The sequence below is a fragment of the Cajanus cajan genome, chromosome 9, assembly GCF_000230855.2.
Source record: "Cajanus cajan strain Asha chromosome 9, NIPB_CcT2T_4, whole genome shotgun sequence".
Classification (NCBI taxonomy): Eukaryota; Viridiplantae; Streptophyta; class Magnoliopsida; order Fabales; family Fabaceae; genus Cajanus; species Cajanus cajan.
In genome coordinates, this window is record NC_138525.1 from 14298081 (window position 1) to 14305002 (window position 6922).

At 32.5% G+C, this 6922-nt stretch overlaps 1 protein-coding gene across 1 annotated transcript; it reads left to right on the forward strand.

Moving 5' to 3' along the window:
- Positions 1-3555: 3555 nt before the first annotated feature.
- LOC109814222 (uncharacterized protein At4g06744) lies at positions 3556-5225 on the forward strand. The gene has a single exon (XM_020378591.3). The coding sequence runs from the start codon at positions 3734-3736 to the stop codon at positions 5045-5047; it is 1314 nt and encodes a 437-aa protein (XP_020234180.1). The 5' UTR covers positions 3556-3733; the 3' UTR covers positions 5048-5225.
- The last annotated feature ends 1697 nt before the right edge of the window (positions 5226-6922 follow it).

Sequence of the window (6922 nt, forward strand, 5' to 3'; positions counted from 1 at the left end):
GACTTCATACCTTACTTAATTGAGCACTTAATCAATATGACTTGACTTGGCCCCATATTATTCTACATAAAAACCTAGAGGAGATAACTCAAAAACAACTTCTCATTTAGGAGGCAACTTACTCATTGAAGAGTTTTCAACTTTGGGCTCTTGGAACACCACAACTTATATTTACACAATTAAATATTTTAATTTCTAAAACAACTTTACTCTCTTCTTGCTTTTATGTATCTTAACTTAAGCATGTATCACATGTTTATACAACTTACACAACTTAGTTAACTATCATCCACAGGTAACTTACAACTTAAAAACAATTTAAACATCATTGTACATTATCATAGATCAATACACAATGAACTAAAATCATACAATATCATATATCATATAAGTAATCAAGATATCAACATATCCTCAACACTTAGACAATTAAAGAACAAGTTTTCCTTCAACATATCCATGTCTGACGCCACCTAGTGCCTGGCATTGGTGAGTTAGAAAGCCTCTAGTTCACCCATGCCTAGTGCCATTCTACTTATGTTTGGCATAAACAAGACAGGGAGTCTTTGTGTCAATCACGCTTGGTGTAGCTAAACCTATGCTTGACGTTGTCCAAGTAGAGAGCCTCTACCTAATCCATGTTCAATGCCACAAAATCCACGTTCGATGTCGTCCAGGCAGAGAACCATTGACTTGGGTCATGTCTGATGTCACAAATCCTACGTCCAGTGTCACCAAGTCAAAGAGCCTCTCATTCCATGTTTAGTGTGACCCTATCAGAGACCTCTTAACTAAGTCATGCCCAATGCTACCAATCATGCACCTAATGTTAGTGCCCTTGACCTACATCACACCCAACACCAAGAAATTGTGCTCGATATGATGACGATTTTTGCGCTTGGCAGAATCGACTCAAAAACCTACAAATATAACATCTTAACCAACATACAACTTGAATCAATGTACATACATGATCAACAATTTAAATTCAACACAAGAAACAACATGTAATCATCAAAAACAAGAATCACCAATTCTCTTTAAAATAACTTCCAAGAATAAAACTCAAGACAAGTCATCTCTAATCTTGATTCAATAAAAAACAAACATCAATTTGGTGAGTTCAAACATAAATCAAGCATTACAACTCAACAAATTTCTCTTACCTTACTCCAAAAGCAAGAAAAGGGAAGGAAGAATGAAAGTTCCTAGGGTTGTCATATGACACACTCAACCTCAAATTCTCAACTCTCAAGCCTTGAATCTCCAGTCTACCACTACTAATCAGTTACACGAAAGGTAGGGATGACAAATAAACCCGTAGCCGTCCCGACTTTGACGGGGAATACCCGGTTTGACCGGGTACAGGTACGGGTAAAACTCGATAAATTAAACCGGGTACGGGTACGAGTATAGGTATATACATACCCGCCTCGTACCCGTACCCGTATCCGATTTAATTATATTAAAAAAATAATATTTTATTATGTGTAATTATTTATTATAATGTGAAATATTTATAGTTGTGAAATTATTAAGAAATCTCTTGATTAAAATATGAGATAAAGAAATAATCTAAATATAATTATAATATAATAAAAAAATAATTTAAAAATATTATATATTTTTTTTGTAAAAAAAAATAATTTTTTACGGGTACGGGTACGGGTATACTCGATACCCGACGGGAACGAGGATGTGAATGAAAATCACATACACGACAGGTACGGGTACGGGTACGGGGATGAGTTTGTGTCGCAGGGACGAGGACGGGTATCATAAAACCCGTACCCGACCCGCCGTGTTGCCATCCCTAACCAAAGAGCTTAGGTACTTTGTGGGGTCAGGAGAAGAAAAAGATTCTCATCAGCTCTATAGTTTTTCTCTCTAACTTCTCTCTAACTTTTCTTAAGATACAAATTTATGAAATCACGTCTTAAGAAAAACTGTAAATACCTTTCGCTAAACTTGGTTAACTTGACTTAAACAAAAACTACTATAGAAATAAATTAACTCTCAAGGATCTCTTACCTCTTAGAACTCTAAAAAACAATAATACAATATATCAACATTAAAACACAACAAAACATATAATTATATAATAAAGCATATAAATCATTCAGTGTTACGATGGACTCCAATTTTTTATTTTGATTTTGATTTTGATTTAAGTGATAATAATAAAAATATTTTTAATTAATAAAAACCAAATTTTGAAGGTTCTGAGAGTGGTTCTTACACCATATTATTTACGTTAACAAGCTCTAATAGTAAAATTTATAAGAACTTGTTCTTATATTTAAGAACCCTTATTAAAAATGACCTTAAAGATATATGAAAACTTAAAATTATATTATGATTCTGATTGAGTAAACCTCTTTTGAAACACTTCTAAAAGAAAAAAGATAGGAGGAAAAATGAAGATGAGTACTTCTCCATAAATTAAAATGAGCTTACACATAAATTAAAAATAAAATTTTAAAATTTGTGATGAGAAAACTTTTGCAAACTAAAATATAAAAATAACTAATTTTAATTTATAGAAAAATTAATTTTATTTTTTCTTCTTATTTTTCTCTTCTTAAACGTACTTCTAAAAAAATTTCCTCAAATAAACTCAACATTTGCATATCAAAACTTCCATCCCTTAATGTACAAAATATGTCAATTTTTCATCACAAGAGAGGGTTAGACTTATGGATGTAAGTCTGGATATTTACAACATGCAAGGACATGTTTTAAAAGATACATGAATATTATTTACAACATGCAAAAAGTGAAGGTTCTAAAAGTTAGGAATAAAAAATAATGATCGTTAAATTTACATGAATATAAACACCGTTAACCCATAACAAAGTGAAAATAAAAGATACACTTTTAAAAAATAATATATAAATTAATAATATATTTTATAATATAATTATAATAATTGTTATGTACGATAAATTTACTAATTTTATAATAATTATTTTAAAGGTTATATAAATGATAACTATTTTTATTACTTATAGGTATAAATTACATTGAAAGTATATATTTATTAAACTCTTTTTGTACTTTTTTCCTTAAACCAGAAAACTAAAATAATAAAAAATTTATGATAAATAAATACTATTATATTTTTTAAATGGATCTAGCAAGTGAGAATGTTTTTTTTTGAATTATTAAAATTGACTTAACTATAATAGACCGGCAGAAGTTGAGATATAGTATATTCACAAGATATAAATATTGATGTCGTGGTTATTTTAATGAATAAAAAAATTATTAGTTAATAAAGTGTATTGATTGATCACGGAGGTGGGAATCAATTACATCTAAAGTAAGTTTAAATTATTTCCTTGAACGAGGTTTTAAATATCTTTTACATAATATAATTTTATTCCGATCAGATAAGTCTATTAAGTAATTAAATATATATTATTAACACGCAAGAAAAAAGGAATGGTGTCTGGGATAAAATATGACGTTCATGTGACGAAACTAGAAGTGGAAGATAGTAGAATATATATATATATATATATATATATATATATATAAAGTATGGTGTATCATAGTATACCAATATCCAGATATAAAGCATGGATTATTATCCGCCCAATCATTTTGCTTAAACACACTAAAGTGCTTCTTGAAAGTTGGCCTAATAAACTGCACCTCTTTCTGTTTCTGCCTACTTTGCTTCAAAACCAAACAAATCAAGTGTTAGAGTTCGAGGAGCACAGCCAAGATCATGAGTAGTAGCACCATGCCAAAAAAATTGTTGCTCACATCTTTGTGCATCCTCTTTCTGTCCCTTCCAATCCACATGTCACCACCACATGATGTCAGAGTCGCACAAAATTTCAGAACTAGTAGTGGCCACAGGACCAAAGGTGGTGGTGGTGGTTCATCCAAAGGTTGCCACAACAACAAATTGGACGCAACACCAACACCATGTCAAAATTCAACAACCATTCAAGCAGTTCCAACTCCAAGTCCAACTTCACCCCCTCTTGTTTTTGCAGACCAAAGACTTGAAGTGGTGTATCCAATAATCCAAAAATTCAAGTCCCTCATCACCTCAGATCCACTAGGAGTGACCAGAACTTGGGTTGGATCAGATATATGCAGCTACAAGGGCTTCTACTGTGACACCCCACCAGACAACAATTCTGCCACTGCTTTGGCCTCTATTGACTTCAATGGTTTTCAACTATCTGCTTCCACTCTTGATGGCTTCATTGACAACCTCCCTGATATTGCTCTCTTCCATGCAAACTCCAATAACTTTGGTGGCACAATCTCACCAAAAATCTCCAAGCTCCCTTACCTCTATGAGATTGATGTTAGCAACAACCGATTAACCGGTCCATTTCCCTCTGCTGTTCTAGGCATGAGCACTTTAACATTCTTGGACATAAGGTTCAATTTCTTCTCTGGGGCAGTTCCACCACAAGTATTCACACAGAACCTTCAAGTCCTTTTCATAAACAACAATATTTTCACTCAAGGGTTGCCTGATGATTTAGGCTCCACTCATATTCTCTTGCTCACTTTGGCAAACAACAAGTTCATGGGTCCAATCCCAAGAAGCCTTCCCAAAGCACTAGCCACTCTCACTGAGGTGTTGCTACTCAACAACCAGTTAACCGGCTGCTTGCCCTATGAGATTGGTTTTCTTGAAGAGGCCACAGTGTTTGATGTTGGCAACAACATGTTGACAGGTCCTTTGCCTTTGTCTCTAAGTTGCCTTGAGAAAGTGGAGGTGCTGAATTTTGGTGGTAATCTTTTGTATGGCATGGTTCCAGAAGTGGTGTGCGCAGGGTTGGTGAACTTGGTCAACTTTTCATTATCAGATAACTATTTCACTCATGTGGGGCCACTGTGTAGGATGCTGATTCAGAGAGGGGTTCTTGATGTTAGGAACAATTGTGTTCCTGATCTTCCCTTTCAGAGATCAGTGGTTGAGTGTGCTGAGTTCTTTGCAACACCAAGGATGTGTCCATTCATGTGGTTTCATAGTCTCATCCCTTGTAAGCTTCCATTTCAACATTCCATTCCTTAGGTGCCTAAGGCATTATTTGGGTTGCAATTCTTTTTGTAACTTTCCTTTCTTTACCTTTTCTGTGTAATGTATAATTGGAACTGAACTTTGTGATGGTCCATCCATGTTCTTATTAATTGTTTCTATATTTCAAGTCAATGCGTGGAGATGATAAATTATTACTTCCAATTCCAAGTTATATACCATAGCCATTGTATCATGATTTTCTGTTTTCCAATTGGGAGGGTCGGAGAACTCAGCAATGCTATATGGCAGTTTAAAACTTCCATCTAGTCATTGAAATTTGTACCATGAGTCATTTTGGTTACACCATGCAAAAGTAAATTTAGTGTTTTTTTTTTCGTAAAGTAAATTTAGTGTTTTATTTCATTAATTATGGATGGTTGACTGATAATTTTGACTTTCAAATATGTGAACAAGAGTTTGATCTTCAAATTTTTATGAAAAAACACCTATGAGGGGATGTTAACTTCTAAATAAACCTTAATACATTGAAAATTAAATTTATTTTTTTTTCCATTAGGGAATACTCTAAGTTCTCAAACAAAAGTTATTTCTAATTTTAAAATTTACAAATTGTTTTGATGAAATTTATATTGTTAAAAATAGAATTAGAAATGACAATTTTAAAAAAATAAATTTCTTAACTCATGATAAAGTCAATAACTCATATGAGTAATCAAATTCGTGACATATTAACTTTAAGAAACGAATATTTTACAATGTGTAAATCAATTAGAATAAAGTTGTTATAACTTAAGTAGTAATTTTAAGTTGAATTTCTAAATATGTAATTACTTAAAATATTTTAAAAAAAAAGTTTTATCGTCTATAATAGTTTTATCTAATTTTGTCTTTAATAGAAAATATATATGATATAAAAAAAATTAAGAACTAAATTGATTTTGATGTTTTACTCAATCAATTTGTTACAGGGGATTTATTAGTTTGTCGACTAATTAAACCTTGTCCGGTAATATGACTACTACCCAGCAGGCTGTATGTGATGGCAAACGAACTGTGATCAAATTCAACTTGCACTAGTTGTGCTGAAGATCAAAACCAAAACTTTGATACCTCAAACATATTATTATACTATTTAACAATTATGCAAACGTTAACATTACAATGTTGTCAAGAAAAGACTCTCCAACAATTGAAAAGGAGAGAATCTACATTGCGAAGAAAAGGAGCTTTCCCAAAGCATATGGTCCTAAATTTGTGTAAATTGCTCACGATCCTAAAGCCACACTTGTTTTTCTTAGCTACCACACTTTTTTTTTTCTTCCACACGATGGTCGTATAGCTAATGCCCCGGTCCCTCATGCACAAAAAGTAACTCACATGGCAAGTGAAGTAAAGACAAATTAGTGAAATTACAACATTTCTTGTATGGTTTCTATTCAAATGTTAATTTATTAGTACACAGCATAACTTTCGCAATCTTATGTAGCACTGATTGATCAGACATTAATTCAGACAGTTTTCTGTTCATTTTGACAAAAGAAAAAAGAAGAGAAAATCGAGGGAATTAATGAAAGCAAATTAACTCAACTGCTCCCATAATTTGGAATAAATTGATGGGCAACGAATGCAGTTCTGCATGGCCATGCGTTCCAGCTCAAAAAGAGACCATAAAATAAATGCACAATATTATAATTAACACTAACAGTGTGATATAATTCATCGAACCAGCCTTGTCACTAGGCACTGTTGTTCGTTTTCTAAGGTTCTTAATGTCAACGGATAGTTGCAAATAACCCAAGTGGGAAGCCTTTTCCTTGTTTTTTTCCCTTAGGAAATCAATTTTATATATGAACATGACACAAAGATAAGAGTGGATTATGTTTGTGTACGACTTGACATTAACAATAA

Coding starts and splice junctions, on each gene's coding strand:
- LOC109814222 (XM_020378591.3), top strand. CDS start 3,734: ATGAGTAGTAGCACCATGCCAAAAAAATTGTTGCTCACATCTTTGTGC.